This window comes from Myxine glutinosa, chromosome 1 (genome assembly GCF_964187855.1).
Source record: "Myxine glutinosa chromosome 1, kmMyxGlut1.1, whole genome shotgun sequence".
Taxonomy (NCBI): Eukaryota; Metazoa; Chordata; class Myxini; order Myxiniformes; family Myxinidae; genus Myxine; species Myxine glutinosa.
The window spans coordinates 70,661,993-70,688,935 of record NC_136261.1 but is presented as its reverse complement, the minus strand read 5'-3'; the positions used below and the strand labels follow the sequence as shown (position 1 = coordinate 70,688,935).

The 26,943-nt window shown below is 43.6% G+C and overlaps 2 protein-coding genes across 3 annotated transcripts in view; both read right to left on the bottom strand.

Annotated features, from left to right (window-relative positions):
- LOC144890961 (uncharacterized) overlaps positions 1-21,150 on the bottom strand; it is a 58,297-nt gene extending 37,147 nt beyond the window's left edge. Inside the window, exons 1-3 of one of the 2 annotated variants that reach the window (XM_078772843.1) lie at positions 20,907-21,150; positions 10,540-10,596; positions 4,905-4,961 (exon numbers count right to left, since the gene is read on the bottom strand). In XM_078772843.1, coding sequence (XP_078628969.1) covers positions 4,905-4,961; positions 10,540-10,596; positions 20,907-20,970 — 178 coding nt within the window. In that variant the 5' untranslated portion in view covers positions 20,971-21,150. Of the gene's footprint in view, positions 1-4,904; positions 4,962-10,539; positions 10,597-10,880; positions 10,944-20,906 lie in introns of those variants that run through there. The other variant, XM_078772848.1, reaches the window with a different exon arrangement.
- The window catches only part of LOC144890950 (T-cell surface glycoprotein CD4-like), a 144,794-nt gene that overhangs the window by 73,437 nt on the left and 44,414 nt on the right, over positions 1-26,943 (bottom strand). The gene's annotated exons all lie outside the window — the stretch shown is intronic.

Here is a 26,943-nt window from a genome sequence, read left to right as displayed (position 1 = left end):
AAGAGGAGATGAGAGAAACCCATTCAGGGCCACACGTTGACTACGACTAGAGAGGAAGTCCGCCAGCCATGCGTGGAGATTTCCATGGATACCAAAAGAGGAGAGTTTGGTGAGCAGAGCGGGGTGCCAGACCGTATCGAAGGCATGTGAAATGTCAAGGGAGACTGCTCTAATTTCCTGTTTGGCATTGAGGACCTCCATCCATTGTTGAGAAAGCAGAAGCAGCATGTCCAGAGTAGAGTGTCCAGGTCTGAAACCAAATTGATGATCAGAGATCAAGCCATTGGAGAAGAGGAAAGATTTCATATCTGAAGCAATGATGGATTCCATGACTTTGCTGATAATTGGGAGAAGGCTGATTGGTCTGTAGTTGCTGGGATCTGTTTTTGCACCTTTTTTGTGCAAAGCGGTGATGTTGACAGATTTCCAAGCAGATGGAAGATGACCTTGAGCAAAAGAGAGGGTAAAGGGAACAGAGAGAGGGAGTGAAAGAGCGGAAGAACAGGATTTTAGGACCCGTGGGCTGATGCCATCAGGTCCAGTTGCAGAATCCGCCCTGCACTGGAAGAATTGAAAACCGCCGGGCACAGCCTATCAAGAGATAAATCCCCTGGCATGGATGGCTTATCATGTGAATTCTATACAAAAGTATGGGACTTGGTTGGACCTGATTACCTAAGCGTAGCTCAGGAAGCATGTGATACAGGTATAATGCCCCTTTCTTGGCGTCGAGCGATTCTGGTCTTGATTCCCAAGGAGGGTGACTTGAGAGACTTGAAGAATTACTGCCCTGTGTCTCTGCTGTGTGTGGATTATAAGGTCATGGCTAAAATGTTGTCACTCCGTCTCGGACCAGTCCTGACAAAATTAGTCAGCCCGGACCAATCTTATGCCATTCCAGGCAGGACAATACATGACAACATAGCCCTTGTCAGAGACCTGATACAGTATGCGGACATGACTCGGACTCAAGTCGGATTTCTTTCCTTGGATCAGGAGAAAGCCTTTGACCAGATGAACCATGAGTATCTGTTTGAAACCTTGCTAACATTTGGGTTGGGGAGGAGATTTGTAGGCATGATTCAGACGTTGCACATGTCGGCAGAATGCCTCGTTAAAGTCAACGGTTTCTTGCTCGCGCCCTTTCCATTTGAGAGAGGAATAAGCCAAGGATGTCCCCTGTCCGGCCAATTATATTCCCTATAGTATCGAACCCTTCCTTTGTTTGATGAGAAGAAGGCTAACTGGCATTGTGGTGCCACACAACAGGGTCAACCTCAAACTTTCTGCATATGCAGATGATGTTCTCGTGTTTGCCAGTAATGCAAGGGATATGCAAATAGTTTATGATTGTCAGCAGGTCTATTCAGCAGCATCGTCTGCTACAATCAATTGGAGGAAAAGCTCGGGGCTTCTAATTGGACAAATGCAGGTAAAGGAGTTACCAACACTTTTTCAGAAATTGACCTGGAGTCGCAATGATCAAATATTTGGGGGTGCACTTGTCCACTTCCCATGGGTCCTCACCACTCAATAACTGGAACACTTTAGGGGACAAGATCGAAGCAAAGTTGAGAGACTGGAGTGGACTACTAAAAGTCCTGTCTCTGAGGGGAAAAACACTCCTTATTAAACAGTTTATAATTCCGAAGTTAGTATTCAGGCTCTCTTGCATAAGCACTCCAGAGGAGTTTCTGGTTAAGATGCAGAGGAAGCTACTGGACTACTTTTGGAATGGTAAACACTGGGTTTCCCTGGGCATTCTGAGCTTGCCTTTTTCAGAAGGTGGACAGTCTTTTCCCTGCCTTCGAAGCCACTACCACGCATCCAGGCTGAAGACCATACAACGTTACCTACATGTGAACCCTGCACCGCAATGGTGCTCACTGGCATCATACTTCTTCAGCAAATTGCTCAATCTTGGATACAAAAGGAATCTTTTCATCAGTACATCTCATGCCTGTCTAGTGCTACATTGCCTCTTTTTTATCAAGAAATGCTGAAGGCTTGGAATGTAGTCGACATACAAAGAACAGTTCCTTATCCAGGCAAGGACCTGTTAGAAGAACCGCTCATTCTCAACCCTCTTCTACAGGGCCAAACTCTGGCTTCCTTTTCAGTAAGGAGCCTCTTAGCTGGTAGCATATCCACAGTGGGAGACCTTCTGAACGATGGGAAGAGAAGGCTTATTTTACCCAAGGAGCTCGCAGCGAAAATGGGCCTGAGGACAATCAGGATCCCCTCCAGGATACTTGAAGAGGTCAAAAGCTCCTTGCCTCCCGATTGTCTGGAATATCTAGAGAATCCCAAAGAGGGTGATGGATCTGGACAGATGTCCATCGGTAACTCCATGGATTTTAAAATCCGACCACGATGTTGCGAGCTCTCTCAGCCAATACCTGCAAACAATATGAGTAAGACCCCTGGCACAGTGGAAATGTCGTTCTGTGGGCTATCAAGGAAAAATATATACCTGCTAGTGATCCACTCGCTCCATTATATAGCTCTTGCAACCCGACTGGATACTCCCTGGCGTGAGATTCTTCCACTTCCTTCGACTGTTCATCCACGTTGGGATTCACTTTATCTCTACCCAACGCCAAGAATGATGGCAGACTTAAGTTGGAGGTTGCTACATGGGGCACTGAGCTCTGGATCTATGATGCGGCATTTCACTAACTTCCCAGAGGAATGCTGCTTTTGTGGTGAAAGGGAAACTATATTTCACATATACCTTCAATGCCACCGTCTTGAACCAGTGTTCTTACTGATGAAAAATCTTCTCTTGCGCTTCTGGCTTCACTTCTCTCCAACACTTTTTATCATCGGGCACCCGGTAAAGAAACTAAGCAAGTCACGAGATCTCCTTGTTAACTTTATTTTAGCCTGTGCAAAAATGGCAATATATAAAACCAGGAAGGCAAAAATAGAGAAAGATGTGGTGGAACACAGTTCTGTATGGCTGAAGGGCTTAATACGCTCACGCATTATTTCGGAGTACAAGGCGGCAGAATATAGTAACACTGTTCAAAAGTTTAAGGAAACCTGGACTATAAATGATGCACTTTGTACGGTTTCCCCACAAGATACTTTGCTCTTATTTGTATAAATGTGTTATTTGGCGTTCTTTTTTTTTGGTGTTCTTTGGCGTTCTCTTACCTTCCCCTTATCTGTCTTGGTAGTGCTTTCTCTTCAAAATGCTCTACCTTGTCTACTGTAGTTCAAACCATGGACTTGCAGAGATGAGGAATTGAGCGACATTAAACTGGGAACGTATGTTTGCCTGAGCTTGCATGGGCTCTGAACGCAAATCTCTATAGCCTTTCCAACAAAAGCACTACTACTAACTTGCCTACTACTACTACTACTACTACTAACTTACCTACTACTACTAACTTACCTACTACTAACTTACCTACTACTACTACCACTACTACTAACACGACTAACTTACCTACTACTACTAACACTAACTTACCTACTACTACTACTACTACTAACACTAACTTACCGACTACTACTACTAACACTAACTTACCGACTACTACTACTAACTTACCTACACATACATACATACATAATGTTGATCAGACAATCACAAACAAAACACCAAAAAGAAACCAGAGCAACAAAGAACAAAGTTACTTTGTCAGATTTGCCCAAACAGCTCTGTCAGTTGCGGCGGATTTCAGTTTGTCCGAATGTAGCCGTGTCGCTGCAGACAATATTTATTAACGTCAGGTTTGGCCGACCAAATCTCCTTTGTGATGGCTTCCAAAGTATGACGCTATTCGCCGCTTCTTCTTTGTGCCGGAGGACATGACCCACACATCTCAAGCGCCTCTCCCTCACATCAGAAAATTTTGGTAAATTACCATATAGTTCAATGTTTGTGACGTGGTCTTGCCAACGGATGTTGTGTATTTTACGGAGGAGCTTGGTGTAGTTGCCATCGAATTTACGTGTTATGCTACTAGTAGCGTCCACGACTCACACCCGCACAGTAAGATTAATTCAACTGGAGCTTTACAAAGCCGGATGTTGGTGCTTCGTTGCAGCAACGTGCGCCAAACTTTCTCAAGCGTGTTTGCTGCTGCCCACACCTGTCCAATGTGGCAGCTGACGTCATAGGCAGTGTTAGTATATGAGCCAAGGCATTTGAAGTCTAACTATCTCGAGCACTTCACCATTTGATCCCCTTAGAGTTCGTTGTTCATTCGGTCGATGATGTATACTCTCATATGCCAAAACGTTTTCTGAAACTGCCAATGCAACAGCCTTCCCTCCTCCAGGACGACCCAGAAGTGTCCTTTTGCCTAACAATATTGCAGTTGTGCACGCAGCTGTTCAGCATCGTCCGCTCTGTTCGACAAGAAAACCGTTTCAGGCAAAGAACATAAAAATAAAATCCCTTCAAACAACGCTGAACGATGCTGTGCACATGTTCCCCTACAAAAATTAAAGTGGTTCACGAACTTAGTGACGTTGATAAATGAACCAGGAAGGAATTTTGTGAAACATTTCTTCGGATGAGCGAGAAGGATGACAGGTTTATTGAGAGACCAATTATGTCAGACGAAGCTCATTTTTGGGTTTTTGGGCAGAAGAACATCCTGAGCATTTCCATGGGCTTTTACACAGTGAATGTGTAACAATGTGTTGTGGCATTTCATGTGTGTAAATGCAAACATGAATATGGTGGACAATTAAAAAGCATCGTTTTCAACACCTAGATAATCTCCTGAGACTGTAGTTTTATATGATATGCTAATATTCTCATTTTCTGTTAAAAGGCTCCTTTTACATTAAATATGAATATGGCAGGTATTTCTGGGCCACCCTGTATAAAGGATCACAAAATTAGAAAACAATAAGCAAGGATGAAAAATGTACTTTCACCACACCTTTTTTATCCATGGCCTCTAAAGCTCCAGGTTCCACCTCAATGATGTTCAATACATCTGATGGGGGGAGAGTGGGGGAAAGTATTGTCTAATCACGTTGACACAAAGAAGCCATATCTACACATACAGTATATATGCATCTACACAGTGCCTATAAAAAATTTACACCCCCTTTCCAAATTTTCACCTTTTGTTATCTTATAGTCTGGAATTAAATTGCATTAAAGTCTAGGTAGATCTGTATAGGTAGGTATTCGACTGTCGCAATAGGGAATCTACCTGTAATAAGTTCTTTATGTTTAGGCGTTTGTCGGGATAAGATGTATGATTGTGGATCTACCAGGAGATTTGTGTGATAGTTAGTTAGGGAATAATGCGTATAGCCCTTGTATGTCTCACCGAGTAGTCAAACCTTTGTCCATTACAGCACTGCAAACCACATAAACATTAGTTATGACCTTTAGTACAACACTAAATGACGCCCTTCCCCCTGACATGACTTAGGAGGAAATCGGGCTGGAACACAGCCACAATTGGCCACCACCATTTACACCTCCGCAAGGCCTACCAACCTCGCATAGCACGTGCTATGAAGAAGAAGCAGTAGAGAGCGCGGCAGTGACGCAGAGAGCGTGACCTGGACGAGCCGGCAAGCCGTGGGAGGCTCTTATTGGCAGAGCAGTGCGCCAATGTGACGTCATCGGCCGGAGATATTATCGAGGCTCGGACGCCATTTTCGGCAGTCCCGGTGTGAGTTGAGAGGAGAGCAGAGCCCTGACTCGAGTCAAGAGTTCGAGTGCAGTTCGGAGGTGCGCTGAACAGAGTCGTGCACAGTTGAGTCGAGTTGGACCAGAGAGTCGAGGAGAGTTCCGCAGAAGAGTTGGTTCGAAGGAGTTCACAGCTTGAGAGAATCCCGGTGCGATCCTGAGTTGGCTTGTGAGCAGGGTCCTGGCCCGGGTTGAGTTGGCTGTCGTGTGGAAGATCGCCGTCGAGGTGGTTGGAGCTCGCTCCTCTTTGCTGGGTGGATTCGCGCTAGCCTGCTGTGGGACCTAGTGGTGATCAGTGCTTGGTGCTCGGTGCTCGGGGCTTCGGAGCTTGGAGCGGGACCTCGGGTGCAGCGGCGAGGGCGTTGGCTCGGGCCTAGCAGGGCGTGCGAGGCAGACGGAGGATTTGTCCAAGCCAAGAAGAGGACGACGAGACAGATAAGCTGCATCAGCGTACATTTTGACACAGAGGACGTGTTTATTTTCCTTAATTCAGATTCCCTCGTTTGTATTTGATATCAGTTCGCATAACGTTCATTGTGACGATGTTCTCATTGTGACGATGTATGTGTTCACGGTAGTGTTTGATGTGACGGTGTGAACGTAATTTCGTAATGTTTTTCGTTTTGTAATCCTTTAATGAACGTTTAATGTTTAATGAACGTTTAATGTTCAATGAACGTTTAATGCCCTTTGATGTCCGGGGCCGCACGCGCACTAGACTGGATGGGCCAGCGTGTACCTTGCCCTTCGCCGTCAGGCTCGGGTAAACTGCTGAGCCCCATCCATGATGGGGACTGGGGCTTGAGACAGTGTCCTTCATTAAAAGTATAATAAACGCTGTCTCCATCGATCTTGCCAAAGCCGTAACAGCCGTAACGTTAAATCTCTACATGAGAGAATTCCACATAGCTATTTGGGCGGTGAATACGCTAACAGATCGCTGTCTCTATCGATCTTGCCAAGGCCGTAACAGCTATCGGCTCAAAATCCTTTTAACTGTTGATTTGGTACAGTTACACGTATCGGGAATTTGGTACACGTATCGGGAGTACATACGACATAGCGATTGTGAACACTATTATCGATCACGATTCACGATCATCACGATGATAGTGCATCGATCATGATTTGAAACACGATGGAATAATATTTACCAATATGAACAGTGATGTGGCTTTTATTGAAATTCTAAAGATACTGTTTAGATTTTGATGATTTGCATGTGATATGATTCAACGGATGTTTATATGAATCATTTAAAATAAAAAAACCTTCAATTTCTGATATTTTGCCTTTTCATTTGGGCTTCCCAATTGGAGCCCCGCCCATAGGGCGGGTACCGTTGATAGTTTTACAAATTTCAGAAAATTAATTAACAATACAAATGAAAAAGTATGAACCTCCCTCCCCCCCCCCCCCCCTTTCCTCCCCACCAACACCCCCGCACCCTCCCGAGTTAATACTTGGCAGAAGCACCGTTGCCAACAATTATAGCTGTGAGTCTGTTGGGATAGGTCTCTTCAAACTTTCCACACCTTATTTGGACAATGTTTGCCCATTCTTCTGCACAAAACTGTTCAAGCTCAGTCAAGTTGCATGTGAGTGTTGATTGACATGGATTTTCGATTGAATCAAGATATTTCTCGATTTTGCTCCATCCATTTTCTTTTCTATCCTGACAAGTGACCCAGTCCCTGCTGATGAGAAACATCCCCAAAACATGATGCTGCCACCACCATACTTCACAGTAGGGATGGTCTTCTTTGGGTGGTGTGCTGTGTTTGTTTTGTGGGAAACATAACGTTTTGCATTTAGGTCAAAAAGTTGTATCTTGGTTTCGTCAGATCACAAAAGTTTTTGTCACATGGCTTCAGAATCTCCAAAATGGTTTTTTGCATGCCTCAAACGGGACTCAAGGTGGGCAATCCAAGGGGTATTCAAGGCCTTTGAAATATTTTTTATACCCATGCCCTGATCTGTGCCTTTCCACAACTTTATCCCGAGGGTCTTTTGAAAGCCCCTTGGTGCTCATTGTTGAGTCTTTGCTGTGAAATGCACTACCCAGCAGAGGAAACCTACAGGAATAGCTGATTTTATTCTGAAATAACCAGCATTACTACAATTTAACACAGGTGGAGGCCAATTAACTTTGTGTGCGATTTTGAAGGCGATTGGACACACCTGAGCTAATTTACAATTGCTATTATAAGGGGGGTGGGACAATTTTCCAAATAAGATATTCTAGTTTTGTATATTTAATTAATTTTCTGAAATTTGTAGAATTTGTTTTTCATTTGGAAGTTGTGGAAAAACTCTGAAAAAGTTGAACAGCTTGGTCCATGAACTGTGAGCCCTTACCGAAGTGGAGGTGGATACTCTTATGTCTGGGCGGTAAAGCAATATCTAGAGCCAGGTAGATCTGTATAGGTAGGTATTCGACTGTCGCAATAGGGAATCTACCTGTAATAAGTTCTTTATGTTTAGGCGTTTGTCGGGATAAGATGTATGATTGTGGATCTACCAGGAGATTTGTGTGATAGTTAGTTAGGGAATAATGCGTATAGCCCTTGTATGTCTCACCGAGTAGTCAAACCTTTGTCCATTACAGCACTGCAAACCACATAAACATTAGTTATGACCTTTAGTACAACACTAAATGACGCCCTTCCCCCTGACATGACTTAGGAGGAAATCGGGCTGGAACACAGCCACAATTGTCCGCCACGATTGACACCTCCGCAAGGCCTACCAGCCTCGCATAGCACGTGCTATGAAGAAGGAGCAGGAGTGGAGAGAGCGGCAGTGACGCAGAGGGCGTGACCTGGACGAGCCGGCGAGTCGTGGGAGGCTCTGATTGGCAGAGCAGTGCACCAATGTGACGTCATCGGCCAGGGATATTATCGAGGGTCGGACGCCATTTTGGGGAGTGCAGTTCGGAGGTGCGCTGAACAGAGTCAAGCGTGTCGAGTTGCGTGCAGTTCGGATGAGCCCGGAGTTGAGTCAAGAGTTCGTGTGCACAAGAGTTGAGTTGAGTTGAGTGAGCACCGGACGCCTTTGCTGGCAGTTGGATTTCCAGTTGAGTCATTCAGAGATCCCGACCCGCATTGGGCTGAGTTGTAGCCCGAGTGGAGCAGTGCTGGTGCTTTTGGAGCTTGGTGCATGGACCTCGTTGGCGGCGAGAGGATCAGAGCTTGGAGCGGGACCTCGGGTGCAGCGGCGAGGGTGTTGGCTCGGGCCTAGCGGGGCGTGCGAGGCGGACGGAGGATTCGTCCAGGCCGGGAAGACAACGAGACAGATAAGCCCGAGCTCTGCGTACACTGTACACGACGTGACGTGACGTGACGTGTTCTTTTCTGTAATTCATCTCCCTCGTATCGTGTTTGATATCTGTTGTGTGTGGGATCCCAATTTAGGCTTCTTATTAGAGTTATTATCGGCGCGTGCTTTTTCACTGTCTTTGCTTTTCATTAATAAATCGTTGTATTATTTTTGTACATATATCTGAATGCAGTTTTCCGGGTGTTTGATTTTAATAGTTAAGGCTGCAGGGCTCTCGCTGTGTCCCGCCATTCCGCGCGTTTAAGTGCTTGAATTGGAATCCGCTATTGAGTTTTCGCCTCATGAGTTTAAAGCCTCGTAATCGGCCTCCGCAACTCTGATGTTAATCGCAGTTGCGTGACAATACTTTGGATCCTGGGAGGACTCCATTCCACCTCCTGAAACCCATAAATGGAGATAACAACCAACAACACACACACACACACACACACACACACACACACACACACACTTTTCTAGGGATAACCATTATTCAAAGAGAGGTGAAGGGGTGGCTTCACATGATCATTTTTGTGACTATCCCTACCTTGTTTACATGCTTTTTGTAACATCCCTACATTCTTTTGCATTTTTTTATGCCTCCGCCATGAAGTCTTTATATAACTTTATTATCTGCCTGCATTAGTTGTTTAGTTGGTGTCTTTCACATTAGTTGGTTGTCTTTCACATTAGTTGGTTGTCTTTCACATTAGTTGGTGTCTTTCACATTAGTTGGTGTTTGGATTTTCCGATCTTAATGCTGGGATATTCTTCTGAAAAAAATAAAGGAAAAACACCTTTGACTGATGAAGAAACAAGGTGTTGCCTCACTTGCTGCTATTTTTACACACTTTTATTTAACTTCATCTGAACTTTGTTTGTTTGTCCCATTTCAATTTGAGCCGTTCGTTTTCTCGGTTCCATATGTCATAGAGAGCTGAAATTTGGCCCATGGTTCTCTTTTCTGGTACATTTTCATCTATCAAAATTTAACTTAAAAAAAAAAAAAGGTTTCAAACTTTAAAAAAATAAAAGTCCGTAGCCCAAAACATGCTTTTTCGTTTACTTGTTTGATTCATATATTATGCGGATCGTCTCCAAATCCTTCCAACCTGGCAACTAATGGCCGTCCAACCTCTACTTCATAAAGAGACATTGGACTTGTTTTGTATTGATGACCAAAACATTTCAGTGAACTTACAAATCTTGTCTGTAAATTTCAACAACCAACCACTACCAATAAAGAAAATGCATTTTGGAAGTCAAGTCGACAAGTTCATGGAATTGAATTGACCGTTTGAAGTTCTTTAAGTTTGAGACTTCCTGAAAGTATGCCAAACATCATATTCTCTTGTAATTAATCCTTTAAAATATTTGAACTGAATTTAAACCTTTCATAATAAAACTATGCATGTTGGATAATGAGGTGTCATCTCTTAATGAAACCTCTCAAAAAACAAAACAAAGTGTCCAACAGCTCTTTGTGCACTGCTTTGCAGCAAAACATGTTGAACCATTAGGAATGAGAATGAAATCCGCTTCTTTCTTACCTTTTGTCTCCAAGTCATTTAAATATTCAGGTTCCACCTTCATCTTATTCAGTCGTTCTGCAAAAAAAATTAAAAACTCTGTTTGTGGGTTTCTCAAGGACTCGACTCCTATAAATATGCACGTGTAAGGGATAAGTGGGAATGTCATTTTCAATGAATGGACAATAGTCATTGCTTATCACGACATATGGCACAGTTGTCTAATTGAGCATCGACATGTTCTTCTTCATCATAACCAAAACCTACATGTGATTCAGTTGTGCTGTTTACAGTATAACGTTATACAAACACTTATACAAAGGGACAAAATAAAATTCAGTTGTCAAGAAAAGTAGAATTACACATTGTGTTGTCAGGAAATGTTTTGTTTGTTTGTTTCTTCCCCCTCTTTCTTCCACAACCTGAAAGCCAAAAGTCAAAAAAAACAATGAAAAGGAGCAATAATTAAACCCTACCTTTTAAACATTTTGGTATTAGATGGGACTGACCCCCCACCTGGAGTCATGATGTAAAACATACATCCTGTTATAGTATAGTCTGGAATTCAGAATACACAACTCGAGATCGAGTACGCATGACGCAAAGCAACGGTTCAGAAAATGTAGAAAATATGAGCTACCATGCTCCGAGCCTGGCAAAGAATTTGAAAAAAACTGAATACGGAGGAGGCTAAAGCATCAGATAATCAGGGCTATTGATCTGAGCCACATCAATCACCTCGAAGTGAAATTAGTTTGTGTCTGGTAGATTATATGGCACATTTAAAATTATTTACACATACACATCTTTGCAAACATTATTTATTCACATTTAATGTGTCCTATATTATTTTAATAATAAATCTTTCCAACCAAATGCCCACATTTTCACACGATTTTGGTATCGACGCTTAAAGAGCCGCGATTTCCCATTTCAAAACAAAGAAATTCCATTTAATGTTATCAATGGAAGAGGTATTTATTTGTTCACTTGCATTGATTGACCTCACCACTACAACTTTCTGCAAGCCTAAACATCGAAAATCCAACACAGCACCCTTGGGTGCTGTATTTTGCCATCAGGGTGACTAACGTGGGGGGATAATAAAATGAAAATAAAACTATGAAAGGCAGGTGATTGATTACGATGATTGTGATGTACATGTATGCTCACCTACAAATGAAGTACACAGATGTGGTAGTATGTACAGCCAGAACAACACGAGGGTTTTTTGTTTTTGACAATTATTTTTTGCAGTCATACACGACTGGTCAAAAGTTTTAGAACACCTCAATTTTTCAGGTTTTTATTGAAATTTACGCAGTTTAATGTCTCAATGTACTCTGAAATTAAGCATAGAACAAATAAACAATTGGAGATAAAAAAGAAATCTTAGAATCATTTTGTTTAACAATATTTAATTTAAATGTTTGACTCGGCAAAGTAGCCACCTTTTGCAGATATAACCGCCGAACACACTCGTGGCATTCTTTCTACAATGGAAATCAAATATTGTTTGGGAAGTTCTTCCCAACACTGTTGCAGAAGTTCCCACAAATGTGTTGCACTTGTCGGTTGCTTTGCTTTCACCCTTCTGTCCAGTTCATCCCAAACCAGCTCGATGGGGTTTAAGTCTGGAGACTGTGCTGGCCATTCCATGATTTGAAGCCAACCGTCTTCTTCTTTTCCTCAAAACTTTTGTTTGTGGTGGTTACAGGAGGCTTAACATTCTCTTTGTCCAAAACATAATTTTTGAGGATGGCAAATATCGGGGCATTGGGGAGGGGGAGGGGAAGGGGGAGGAGGACGGGAGCATAGGGGCTTTGGGGAGGAGGGGAGTGCAGGAGAATTGGGGAGGGCGAGGGGAGTGCAGGGGCAGTGGGGAGGAGGGGGGAGTGCAGGGGCATAGGGGAGGGCAAGTGGAGTGCAGGGGCATAGGGGAGGGCGAGGGGAGTGCAGGGGCATTGGGGAGGGTGAGGGGAGTGCAGGGGCATTGGGGAGGGGGGGAGTTCAGGGGCATTGGGGAGGATGAGGGGAGTGCAGGGGCATTGGGGAGGGGGAGGAGGAGGGGAGCATAGGGGCATTGGGGAAGGGGAGGGAAGCATAGGGGCATTGGGAAGGGGAGGGGAGTGTGGAGTGCATGGGGAAGGGGGGAAGAGTGTACGGTGCATTGGGAAGGGGAGGGGAGTGTAGGGGCATTGGGAGGGGAGGAGAGTGTAGGGTGCATTGGGAAGGGGAGGGGAGTGTAGGGGCATTGTGGAGGGGGAGGAGGGTGTAGGGTGCATTGGGAAGGGGAGGGGAGTGTAGGGGCATTGGGAAGGAGAGGGGAGTGTAGGGGCATTGGGAAGGGGATGGGAGTGTAGGGGCATTGTGGAGGGGGAGGAGGGTGTAGGGTGCATTGGGAAGGGGAGGGGAGTGTAGGGGCATTGGGAAGGAGAGGGGAGTGTAGGGGCAATGGGAAGGGGAGGAGAGTGTAGGGGCATTGGGAAGGGGAGGGGAGTGTGGGGGCATTGGGGAGGGGGAGGGGAGCATAGGGGCATTGGGAAGGGGAGGGGAGTGTGGAGTGCATGGGGAAGGGGGGGAGAGTGTATGGTGCATTGGGAAGGGGAGGGGAGTGTGGAGTGCATGGGGAAGGGGGGAAGAGTGTACGGTGCATTGGGAAGGGGAGGGGAGTGTAGGGGCATTGGGAGGGGAGGAGAGTGTAGGGTGCATTGGGAAGGGGAGGGGAGTGTAGGGGCATTGTGGAGGGGGAGGAGAGTGTAGGGTGCATTGGGAAGGGGAGGGGAGTGTAGGGGCATTGTGGAGCGGGAGGAGGGTGTAGGGTGCATTGGGAAGGGGAGGGGAGTGTAGGGGCATTGGGAAGGAGAGGGGAGTGTAGGGGCATTGGGAAGGGGAGGGGAGTGTGGGGGCATTGGGGAGGGGGAGGAGAGTATGGGCATTGGGAAGGGGAGGGGAGTGTAGGGGCATTGGGAAGGGGAGGGGAGTGTAGGGGCATTGGGAAGGGGAGGGGAGTGTAGGGGCATTGGGAAGGGGAGGGGAGTGTCGGGGCATTGGGAAGGTGAGGGGAGTGTAGGGGCATGGGGAGGGGGAGGAGAGTGTAGGGGCATTGGGGAGGGGGAGGAGAGTGTAGGGGCATTGGGAAGGGGAGGGGAGTGTAGGGGCATTGGGAAGGAGAGGGGAGTGTCGGGGCATTGGGAAGGGGGTGGGAGTGTTGGGGCATTGGGAAGGGGAGGGGAGAGTGTAGGTAGAGTCCCTTTATAGAGAGAGTAGCGACAACTAACGATTTGACGCCATTTTGAGTCCATTCAGTGCGGAGCCGCTGCATGGCGCTAGTGCATTGAACCGTGTATTCCATTATGTTCTCTATGTATGAGAGATGGGAATGGTCTTTTCCATGTTGATAATGAACAAATTATGTGAAGATGACAAAATAGAAGATTTATGACAACTAAGAGCCATATGATAAAGAAGAAAATCACAGAGCTGGTTGTGATTTAACAGTCACAGACATTTAGAACCATGACAAAGAAGGAATGAACTAGACAGGTACACGTGCTGCTTATTTCAGACTCATTTTAATTTCAGGGAGGCGAGAGCGAGACTCGAACTCTCACCTCCCTGCTTATACATGTACACATGTACAATACAATGTTAAGAGTTATCTTTGTATTTCTGCAGTTGTTTGACCTTGTTTATCGTGTGTGGGTATATATTTGTGTTTATTTAATTTTCATATTTAAATTATTAATCTAAACTTTGCTGCATGTTGCCGATCATATATTAATCCCACCAAAAATAGATTAGCCCAACTACCCCCGGCCCCCTCTTTCCCTCTCTATCTCTCTCTCTCTCTCTCTCTCTCTAACACACACACACACACACACACACACACACACACACACACACACACACACACACACACACACACACACACACACACACACACACACACACACACACACACACACACACACACACACTCTAATACATATACAAATTACATATTTACAATCACACACACACACATACACGCATGTGCTAATGCACACACATACAAATTATAAATTGAAAGTCACACACACAAACACAAGTTAATGTCCTCACACATTCAAATCAACAGAGACAAATACATACATTCAATGCATCCCCCCCCCCCCCCCCCCCCTTTCTCAGTTGTGGCATACAACTGTATCACTGGCATGAATTGGTTTCTAGCAAATTCTTTCTGAAGCATCATTGAAAATTTTGAATGACAATAATCCTATCTTCCATGTGAAAGTACAAAAAATAAAACTTATTTTATTATTTGTTTTACGAAGGTCTCAGAGACCATTGTGAAAAGCTTTGAACTCATTTACGATTAATACTCAAACCGTGAACCTGTAACCTTCCACTTTTATAGCAAATTACATAATTTTGTTAAAAACAAAGCATGTCATTCACTTGTTGGAGTACTAACTACCACAGGCAGGATAGTGCCTTCAGCAGAGGGCATTGGTACATGTATATAAACAACAATTTGTAAGTTTTGATTCATGTACCTCAAAACAGAGTATACAACTATACATGCTCAAATTCTCGTCATTCATAAAGAGCTCCTTTGCGAGATATTCATACAGTACATTTATTTAATTTGCAACCAATATTACAATCATTCCACTCTTCGGAGGGCGTGGCTCCAACAGCCGCGCGTGCGTCAAGACCACACAACCAAAAGCCCGTGTGCGTGGGTTAGACCAAACATATCGTATTGGTAACTGTCACATGTGAATAAGATAACCGCGACATGTGAATAAGGTAACCACTACACCTTCCCCTTCAAGTGCTAATTAATCCACGAGCAATGGATAACAAGCCTGTAAAGCCAAAGCAAAGGCCAGTCTCACTCGCAGCACACAAATATACGCATATGGGACCATTACCACCATCACACTGACCTGGCAGAGAACTGACGAAGAAGTTACTTTCCATCCAACACAACTGACTCTGTTCTCCCAGCTTTTCCGTCTTTTAGCATCTGATGGAAATCTATACATCTTGAATCCCTTCTCCGTTCTATTTGTGCACCCACAGGCGCTACAACCTGTCATCTATCTATCTATATAATTATAAAATTGAAATCTTGCGTGTTTGTATGTAACATTCGATCGGTCCGGGGGCGTGGCTTACCCCTTTGAGAGAGTAGTAATATCCACCATTTTATTAACTCGCATAGCTTTGAGGCCTGTTTTGTAGGCCCGTGGTGTCTTGCTCTCTCTCTCAGTTTTATTTCAAATCAAATTCGATATATCATTTCATTTTTCACAGTCGCTAACATAGTTTTAGACTCGGTTGAAAAAAAACGGGAAGAAAATCCGATGAAAGTTTCCGTTTATAGAACGAAATGAATTCTGAAAGGCTTGTAACTTCAAGGCCATTGAGTCTGTTTCACGCCTTTATCTTCAATCTAAGTCGCCATCTGATTTCATTTTTATCGATGGTTTTAGACTCGGTAAAAGAAATAATTGAGAACATTCACGCACACACGGGAAATTGCAGAGATATATTTTAAAAATCGCGCCACGTTGAAAACGAAAATACACCGCCTAAAATAACAGGCATACAGTATATATCTTCGTCATTTCATTCAACATTATTACCCGGAAGTAAAATATGTTTCAGGAAATTACCGAGAGATATTTCTTCGATTTTTTTTATTATTTATATGCGCATACACTTTAAATAGGTTTATTTGAAATCTTTAATTTTCACAATGTAATTTATTTGTCATTTGATGATCGGCAAAACGATAGCACAAACACAATACTATTTGCAGGAAGAATGTCGTATCAACCCTGCGACGGCGCTACGGACGTGGACAACGAATCACACCTCACGTCTATGGACGCGAATAGCAACATCCGCACGAATCAGTCATCAATGATTTTCATTGACGCGCCTGGAGGCACAGGGAAGACGTTTCTTATTAACCTGATTCTCTCTAAAGTGAGAGCGAGTGGAGAAGTTGCCCCCTGCGGTGGCCTCATCTGGCATAGCTGCTACCCTCATGCCTGGTGGAAGAACAGCGCACTCAAGGTTCCAAATCCCTCTGACACCGAGGGAAGATGGCGTATGCAACATCGATAAAAATTCCACTATCGCAGACCTCTTTCGAAGTACAAAACTCATCGTGTGGGATGAGTGTCCTATGATCAGGAGAGAGAGTTTCGAGGCTGTGGATCGCACGTTGCGTGATGTATGTGACAAAGACGAGCCTTTTGGAGGGATCTTGACGATATGCTGTGGTGATTTCCGTCAACGTGATCGGAGATAAGGGCCGAAATCACGTGTCACAGGTAAGTGATTTAGAACGCTGGAGAGGTGAGCCTTATGCGTTATGGCTTGCTGGCCCAAATAATCTCCCTGATGATGTCCAGCGTTCACTTTAGTTCTATTCTCATATCTATTCAAACTGACATTGACCCAACGGGTCATGGGTCGTCTAGGGGTAGCATCATCATCATCATTGGCTGAGGGGTAGCATCATTGGCTGAGGTGTAGCATCATTGGCTGAGGGGTAGCATCATTGGCTGAGGGGTAGCATCATTGGCTGAGGGGTAGCATCATTGGCTGAGGGGTAGCATCATTGGCTGAGGGGTAGCATAATTGGCTGAGGGGTGTCGCCCCTCAGCCAATGATGTCGCAGCTATGCCAGATGAGGCCACCGCAGGGGGCAACTTCTCCACTCGCTCTCACTTTAGAGAGAATCAGGTTAATAAGAAACGTCTTCCCTGTGCCACCAGGCGCGTCAATGAAAATCATTGATGACTGATTCGTGCGGATGTTGCTATTCGCGTCCATAGACGTGAGGTGTGATTCGTTGTCCGCGTCCGTAGCGCCGTCGGAGGGTTGATACGACATTCTTCCTGCGAATAGTATCGTTTGTGCTATCGTGAGGGGCGACATCATTGGCTGAGGGGCGACATCATTGGCTGAGGGGCGACATCATTGGCTGAGGGGTAATAAAGCTTGCACCGAACTCTTCATTGCACCGAATTAAATAAGAGTAGGCCCCTCCGACACCCCATGGCAGCTTCCAAGTGCCAGGTTTGCCAGGTTTGCTGCAATTGACTCTTTAGCCACTTTGCTGCATTCCATCCACTGTTTGCTGCATTTGACTCCATTACGCATGAGGTAACCAACGGAGAAGAAAGGCGTGTCTTCACCTCATCATCGGGGGGGAGGAGTCAGCCAAGCGCGAAGAACAAGGCGTGGCTTTGCCAACGCGTCATCAAGAGGGGCGGGATCGGTAGCCCTCGCGACCAATCAAGGCCGAGGCGAGCTGACCGAGGGGCATTGGCTGAGGGGTGACATCATTGGCTGAGGGGCGACATCATTGGCTGAGGGGCGACATCATTGGCTGAGGGGCGGCATCATTGGATGCGGGGTGGCATCATTGGATGCGGGGTGGCATCATTGGATGCGGGGTGGCATCATTGGCCGAGGGGTGACATCATTGGCCGAGGGGCGACATCATTGGCCGAGGGACGACATCATTGGCTGAGGGGCGGCATCATTGGCTGAGGGGCGGCATCATTGGCTGAGGGGCGGCATCATTGGCTGAGGGGCGGCATCATTGGCTGAGGGGCGACATCATTGGCTGAGGGGCGACATCATTGGCTGAGGTGTAGCATCATTGGCTGAGGGGTAGCATCATTGGCTGAGGGGTAGCATCATTGGCTGAGGGGTAGCATCATTGGCTGAGGGGTAGCATCATTGGCTGAGGGGTAGCATCATTGGCTGAGGGGTAGCATCATTGGCTGAGGGGTAGCATCATTGGCTGAGGGGTAGCATCATTGGCTGAGGTGTAGCATCATTGGCTGAGGGGTCACATCATTGGCTGAGGGGTGGCATCATTGGCTGAGGGGTAGCATCATTGGCTGAGGGGTAGCATCATTGGCTGAGGAGTAGCATCATTGGCTGAGGGGTATTGGCTGAGGTGTAGCATCATTGGCTGAGGTGTAGCATCATTGGCTGAGGGGTAGCATCATTGGCTGAGGGGTGGCATCATTGGCTGAGGGGTAGCATCATTGGCTGAGGGGTAGCATCATTGGCTGAGGAGTAGCATCATTGGCTGAGGGGTATTGGCTGAGGGGTAGCATCATTGGCTGAGGGGTAGCATCATTGGCTGAGGGGTAGCATCATTGGCTGAGGGGTAGCATCATTGGCTGAGGGATAGCATCATTGGCTGAGGGGCGACATCATTGGCTGAGGTGTAGCATCATTGGCTGAGGTGTAGCATCATTGGCTGAGGGGCGACATCATTGGCTGAGGTGTAGCATCATTGGCTGAGGGGCGACATCATTGGCTGAGGGGCGACATCATTGGCTGAGGTGTAGCATCATTGGCTGAGGGGCGACATCATTGGCTGAGGGGCGACATCATTGGCTGAGGTGTAGCATCATTGGCTGAGGGGCGACATCATTGGCTGAGGTGTCGCATCATTGGCTGAGGGGCGACATCATTGGCTGAGGTGTAGCATCATTGGCTGAGGGGTAGCATCATTGGCTGAGGGGTAGCATCATTGGCTGAGGGGTAGCATCATTGGCTGAGGGGCGACATCATTGGCTGAGGGGTAGCATCATTGGCTGAGGGGCGACATCATTGGCTGAGGTGTAGCATCATTGGCTGAGGGGTAGCATCATTGGCTGAGGGGTAGCATCATTGGCTGAGGGGTAGCATCATTGGCTGAGGGGTAGCATCATTGGCTGAGGGGTAGCATCATTGGCTGAGGGGTAGCATCATTGGCTGAGGGGTAGCATCATTGGCTGAGGGATAGCATCATTGGCTGAGGGGTAGCATCATTGGCTGAGGGGTAGCATCATTGGCTGAGGAGTAGCATCATTGGCTGAGGGGTAGCATCATTGGCTGAGGGGTAACATCATTGGCTGAGGGGTAGCATTATTGGCTGAGGGGTCACATCATTGGCTGAGGGGTAGCATCATTGGCTGAGGGGTGGCATCATTGGCTGAGGTGGAGCATCATTGGCTGAGGGGTCACATCATTGGCTGAGGGGTAGCATCATTGGCTGAGGGGTCACATCATTGGCTGCGGGGTGGCATCATTGGCTGAGGGGTCTTCTCCTCACTGCTCATTACTAAAAACTGCTCTTCTATGTGAGGATTGATAAATAAAAGCAATTAGAACCAGTAAATTTAGTTTTATATGGCATTTTGCCTCTCTATTAGAAAGTGTGAGAAAATTATATATCTTCGCCATAGGTTGACCTTTGACCCCCACTGTAACCATGGTAACCCCTTAATTATATATAATAACATTGACCCAACGGGTCATGGGTCGTCTAGTTTTGTCATAAAATCGATGGAAAACACGAATGAGAACGCTGCGTACAGCGGGAACGTTAAAACGCTGACCGATATGCGTCCGATCCTGATCCTGTCCGCGATGGACTCAAAATGGCTCCACGCAATCACATGACTAGATTTTTCCTGACCCTCTATGTCGCAACTCTGTATATAAAGGGACTCTAGTGTAGAGTGCATTGGGAAGGGGAGGGGAGTATTGGGGCATTGGGGAAGGGGAGGGGAGGGGAGTGTAGAGTGCATTGGGAAGGGGAGGGGAGTGTAGAGTGCATTGGGAAGGGGAGGAGAGTGCTGGGGGCATTGGGAAGGGGAGGGGAGTGTAGAGTGCATTGGGAAGGGGAGGGGAGTGTAGAGTGCATTGGGAAGGGGAGGAGAGTGCTGGGGGCATTGGGAAGGGGAGGGGAGTGTGGAGTGCATTGGGAAGGGGAGGGGAGTGTTGGGCATTGGGGAAGGGGAGGGGAGTGTAGAACGCATTGGGGAGGGGGAGGGGACTGTAGAGTGCATTGGGGAGGGGGAGGGGTGTGTAAGAGCATTGGGGAGCAGGGGGGATGGGGGAAAGGGGAAGTGTGGAGGAATGATGTCGCAGGTTGTGGCCACAATGCGGTCATTCTTGTTTGTATACGACTTTCTTTGTGAGGATATGATCTTCAAGGCAGGAGGTTATGATGAGGACTATCATGCCTGCGCAATGGTTGCCAATGTATGGTTGTTTGTCCATGCTCTATCTTTTTTAAGTGCTGAACACCAAGCAAGGAAGCAGCACGTCAGCTCCCAGTACCATCATTGGTCTGACTTTACTGACTCGACCAGGTCCAGGGTTCGAACCATCGACCTCCAAGACACAGAACGGACGCTCAAACCATTACTCTGCAACCAAGTCTGGTTCATTCATATCACCAATCGCCAGCAAATCTTATTAATCCATAACATAACTAGGTTTTTGATTCCTCGCTATTTTAAACATGTTAAAGTTACAGGCTCTCGTTTTCCCCTTAACCCGAATCTTCACGCTGCTCGTCGTCCCACCTGGTTGTTCGAGCGGTGCAGGTTCCGGGTCCCACGATTCAGGTTCCACTTTCACGATGTCCATCTCTCCCTCACACGGTTCCGGCTCCCTTGTCAATGTCAGGCTCTGCCCGAATTCCCCACACGGTCTTACGGGAAGAGATTTCACTTTTCGTGCTCACAACCGAGATTTTAATGCTCTTCTTCTTCTTCTCTTTCTTTAATGGCGTTTGCAGAGCCGCGAGGCTCTATATACGCCACGGAACTAGAACACATTAATTGTCAGAAGCAATAAAATAATGATAATAATAATACTGGGGGCTTTATATTGTTACCCCATTTCTTTTATATATCTTAAAACCAATTTTCAGAGTTCAGGATGCTTTTGGTTCAGTCGGAAAAGTGTACCCGGTGCACCGTGCACCTCACCATGTGATCCCCATTTCTCGGGCAGAGCAGAAAAGGCTCGATTTGGGGTTTCCCGTACCGAGGGCAATGTATGAAAATGTGTTTGAAATCTTCGGGGACCTCACACCGCTCGCAAAATCCCGTCGGATGACACCATATCCTATGTAAATGGGAGTTTAGAGCGCAATGTCCGAGTCTGAGCCCATAATTATAAAGGATTGCCTGGTTTTTCATTGGGAGAGTCGAGGAAACGAGACAGAGGACTCGACCAAAGGGTTTCCAACTTATGGCGATTGGATTTGCACATGTCCCAAAAGGCCTGACTGACGTAATCAAATTGGGAGCGGATGAAGGCTTTAGACAGAAGGAGACTTTCCTGATGATCTCCTCAAGATGTACCGGCGAGACTTCGTAGAATGTTAAGGCCTTTTACACATTTGGCAGCAAGTTTTTTTTTAATATGGGGGTTCCAGGTTAGGGCCCTGTCAAACGTAATTCCGAGAAAGGACACATCTGGGGAAGCTTTAATGGAATTACCATCGAATGTTATCGATATGTCCTTGATCCTCCTTTTCCGGGTGAAAATTATGAATTTGGACTTGGGTCCGAAGACCGAGAAACCCCATTTTTTGGCCCACAGCTCGTTTCTGCAGACATCTGCCTGGAGTTCTTTGGCCACAAAGTGGGGTTTTTTTGCTCCGGGTCCACATGGCAATGTCGTCCGCAAATAAGACCCATTCACTACTCTAGGCACCTTTTGATCCCTTCACACTTCCAATCTTTTATACCATTTAAGCCTTTACTCCACTTAAGTCCATTTCGTCAACTCAGCTTAGACCTTAACACCATTTAGACCCATACACTCTTCAGACCGATTAGACAGCTTGGACCCTTGACCATTTAGAGCTTCACACCACTTGGACCTTTTTTGATTACAAATAAATAATATCACAAATATTAGAAAAATAAATAAATAAAATAAACATAAATAAAAAATAATAATAATAATAATAAATAAAATAAATGTTTGTATTATGATTGGTGTAAATGGTATAAATTGGTGTAATTGGTGTAAATTGGGGTAACTAGCTTCCTAGTTCAAAAGGTGCCTGAGATATTGCCCAGATGAGAAAGAAAATAAATAAATTATTTATAATGAAAATAAATAAATAATAATCATAAAAAAATGAAATACATAGTTAATCAATTGGCTAATAGAATACACAAACCACCACCATTTCATCCGAATCTGTAACTTTTTTTTTATTTTTAATTAAGTCATCCATCGAATAATTAAATAATTAATCGATTAATTAATTAATCAATAAATCAAAAATACCATTTACAGCCAAATCACATGGTCATTGTCATGTCCAAATATCAGCTTCCTAACTCAAAAGGTGCCTGAGATAATGGCCAGAAGAGAAAGGAAATGTATAAGTACTTAATTAATCGCTAATAATTAAATAACTAATCAATTAATTTTATTAATCAAAAAACAAAAAATACTGTTTTTGAGAAAGTACTTGCTCACTGTTGTGCCGAAATTTCAGCTTCCTAGCTCAAAGGATGGCTGAGATATCGCCTGGACAAACAAACAAGAAAACAAGAAAACAAGAAAACAAACAACCAGAGTGAAAACTGAGTACTCCCTTTCAGCGTGCGTCACTGCCGAGCCCCCTTTGGTGCCCAGCAATGACGATTTGCAATGCCTGGAGATGGCATAGGAAAGGTGCGATGTACAACAAAAACCAGAGTGAAAACTGAGTACTCCCTTTCAGCGTGCGTCACTGCCGTGCCCCCTTCACGGCGAGATACAATTATCACAAAATATTTTCTTAATCAATTGGCTAATAGCACAACTAAACCACTAGGACTTCATCCGAAGATGTATCTTTTAGAAATTTAATTAAATAAGACATTAATAAAAAAAATAAAAAATAATTGATTAATCAATAAATAATTAATCAATTAATCAATAAATAATTAATCGATTAAATGATTAATCAATAAATCAAAAATATCCTTGATAGCCACATCACTTGGTCACTGTCATGTCCAAATATTAGCTTCCCAGGTCAAAAGGTGCCTGAGATATTGGCCAAATGAGAAAGAAAATAAATAAATGATTAATAATGGAAATAAATAAATAATAATCATTAAAAAATTAAATTATCAATCAATTCGGTCACAGAACACATACACCACCACAATTTCATCAGAATCTGTAACTGATTTTTTTTTTTGTAATTAATCGAATAATTAAATAATTAATCAATTAATTGATTAATTGTTTAATCAATAAATCAAAAATATCCTTGATAGCCACATCAATTTGTCACTCATGTCCAAATATTAGCTTCCATGCTCAAAAGGTGCCTGAGATATTGGCCAAATGAGAAAGAAAATAAATAAATGATTAATAATGAAAATAAATAAATAATAATCATTAACAAATTAAATTATTAATCAATTCGGTCATAGACCACATAAACTACCACCATTTCATCAGAATCTGTAACTTTAAAAAAAAAAAAAATTTTTGTCATTAATCGAATAATTAAATAATTAATCGATTAATTGATTAATTGATTAATCAATAAATCAAAAATATCCTTGATAGCCACATCACTTGGTCACTCATGTCCAAATATTAGCTTCCGAGCTCAAAAGGTGCCTGAGATATTGGTCAAATGAGAAAAGAAAATAAATAAATGATTAATAATTAAAATAAATAAATAATAATCATAAAAAAATTAAATTATTAATCAATTCGGTCAGAGAACACATAAACCACCACCATTTCATCAGAATTTGTAACTTAAAAAAAATATTTTTTTTTGTCATTAATCGAATAATTAAATAATTAAGCGATTAATTGATTAATTGATTAATTAATAAATCAAAAATAGCGTTTGCAGCCAAATCACCTGGTCATTGGCATGTCCAAATATCAGCTTCCTAACTCAAAAGGTGCCTGAGTTAATGGCCAGAAGAGAAAGGAAATGTATAAGTACTTAATTAATCGCTAATAATTAAATAACTAATCAATTAATTGATTAATCAAAAAACAAAAAATACTGTTTTTGAGAAAGTACTTGCTCACTGTTGTGCCGAAATTTCAGCTTCCTAACTCAAAGGATGGCTGAGATATCGCCCGGACAAACAAACAAGAAAACAAGAAAGAAAACAAGAAAACAAGAAAACAAACAACCAGAGTGAAAACTGAGTACTCCCTTTCAGCGTGCGTCACTGCCGAGCCCCCTTTGGTGCCCAGCAATGACGATTTGCAATGCCTGGAGATGGCATAGGAAAGGTGCGATGTACAACAAAAACCAGAGTGAAAACTGAGTACTCCCTTTCAGCGTGCATCACTGCCGTGCCCCCTTCACGGCGAGATACAATTATCACAAAATATTTTCTTAATCAATTGGCTAATAGCATAACTAAACCACTAGGGCTTCATCCGAAGATGTATCTTTTAGAAATTTAATTAAATAAGTCATTAATAAAAAAATTAATAAATAATTGATTAATCAATAAATAATTAATCAATTAATCAATAAATAATTAATCGATTAAATGATTAATCAATAAATCAAAAATATCCTTGATAGCCACATCACTTGGTCACTGTCATGTCCAAATATTAGCTTCCCAGGTCAAAAGGTGCCTGAGATATTGGCCAAATGAGAAAGAAAATAAATAAATGATTAAAAATGAAAATAAATAAATAATAATCATTAAAAAATTTAATTATCAATCAATTCGGTCACAGAACACATACACCACCACAATTTCATCAGAATCTGTAACTGATTTTTTTTTTTGTAATTAATCGAATAATTAAATAATTAATCAATTAATTGATTAATTGTTTAATCAATAAATCAAAAATATCCTTGATAGCTACATCAATTGGTCACTCATGTCCAAATATTAGCTTCCATGCTCAAAAGGTGCCTGAGATATTGGCCAAATGAGAAAGAAAATAAATAAATGATTAATAATGAAAGTAAATAAATAATAATCATTAACAAATTAAATTATTAATCAATTCGGTCATAGACCACATAAACTACCACCATTTCATCAGAATCTGTAACTTTAAAAAAAAAAATTTTTTCAGTCATTAATCGAATAATTCAATAATTAATCGATTAATTGATTAATTGATTAATTAATAAATCAAAAATAGCCTTTGCAGCCAAATCACCTGGTCATTGGCATGTCCAAATATCAGCTTCCTAACTCAAAAGGTGCCTGGGTTAATGGTCAGCAGAGAAAGGAAATTTGATTAATTAAATAAGTACTTAATTAATCGCTAATAATTAAATAACTCCTCAATTAATTGATTAATAAAAAAACCAAAAATGCTGTTTTTGTCAAAGGCCTTGCTCACTATTGTGCCGAAATTTCAGCTTCCTAGCTCAAAGGATGGCTGAGATATCGCCCGGACAAACAAACAAACAAACAAGAAAACAAGTACAGATGCATTCAAAGTACGTAGTGTGTTCAAAAAGTATCCGACCTTTATTTTTCGTGCGTAAAAAAAAGAAGCTAGGGAGGCGTTGATTGGTGCACGTATGTAGGCGATCCTAATGCACACGCGTGAATTTTTTCACACCTGCAGAAGCTGTCATTCGACGGCAGACCGCCGATGAGTGAGGAAATGTAAGTGAGCGCCGTCGGATTTTCGTTTTTGACAAAATGACGGAAAAACTTGAACAACGCTACTGCATCAAATTTTGTGTTTCATCAAACTTGCATCAAAACTGCAACTTGGTTTCTGGGTCGTACCCATAAACCCAGGACTCATCGCCAGTGATCACTGTGTTGAGGAAGCTGGGATCGCTGTTCACAGTCTCCAGCATGTCCTGTGCAATCTCCAAACGGAGTTGCTTCTGCTCAATCGTTAGCAGCTTTGGTACGAACTTCGCTGAGATTCTCCTGAAGCCCAAATCCTCCATAATGGAATGAACGGTGTTGAATCTTGCGGATCGTTTCCACTTGGGAATCGCCAAGCTTTACACAAAATTTGATGCAGTAGCGTTGTTCAAGTTTTTCCGTCATTTTGTCAAAAACGAAAATCCGACGGCGCTCACTTACATGTCCTCACTCATCGGCGGTCTGCCGTCGAATGACAGCTTCTGCAGGTGTGAAAAAATTAACGCGTGTGCATTAGGATCACCTACATACGTGCACCAATCAACGCCTCCCTAGCTTCTTTTTTTTTACGCACGAAAAATAAAGGTCGGATACTTTTTGAACACAGTACATTGCCCCCATGCCAAATAATTAAATATCCCACAGCGCAGCATTGCTGGGGAGCCTCCGGCGCCAGGCAATACCGCAGTGCAGCTCATAGAGGCTGCATTGGGAGGGAGAGGTGTACGCTAATTGATTGATTAATTGTATAATTAAAATCAATAAAAGAATATCACAAAATATTTTCTTAATCAATTGGCTAATGGCATAACTAAACCATAGTGCTTCATCCGAAGATGTATCTTTTAGAAATTTAATTAAATAAGTCATTTATAAAAAACTTAAATAATTAATTGATTAATCAATAATTAATTAATCGATTAATCAATAAATAATTAATCGATTAAATGATTAATCAATAAATCAAAAATATCCTTGACAG